This window comes from Myotis davidii, unplaced genomic scaffold (genome assembly GCF_000327345.1).
Source record: "Myotis davidii unplaced genomic scaffold, ASM32734v1 scaffold327, whole genome shotgun sequence".
Lineage (NCBI taxonomy): Eukaryota > Metazoa > Chordata > Mammalia > Chiroptera > Vespertilionidae > Myotis > Myotis davidii.
The window spans coordinates 3,374,272-3,374,500 of NW_006298628.1; the positions used below are offsets into that span (position 1 = coordinate 3,374,272).

General features: G+C 74.7%; 1 protein-coding gene across 1 annotated transcript in view; it reads left to right on the forward strand.

Annotated features, from left to right (window-relative positions):
• SP6 (Sp6 transcription factor) overlaps positions 1 to 229 on the forward strand; it is a 2,354-nt gene that overhangs the window by 573 nt on the left and 1,552 nt on the right. The window contains exon 2 of the mRNA XM_015570783.1: positions 8 to 224. Within this exon, the coding sequence (XP_015426269.1) occupies positions 8 to 224 (217 nt within the window). The remainder of the gene's footprint in view (positions 1 to 7; positions 225 to 229) is intronic.

The following is a 229-nucleotide window of genomic DNA, read 5'->3' on the forward strand; positions in this document are numbered from 1 at the left end:
ACACCCACACCACCTCCTCCCAGCCGCCGGAGGGCAGCACCTCCTGGGGCCTCCCGACGGGGCCAAGGCCTTGGAAGCGGTGGCCCCGGAGTCCCAGGGGCTGGATTCCGGTCTGGACGGGGCGACGCGGCCCAAAGGCTCCCGGCGGTCCGTGCCCCGCAGCTCAGGTCAGACCGTGTGCCGCTGCCCCAACTGCCTGGAGGCGGAGCGACTGGGGGCTCCGTGCGGG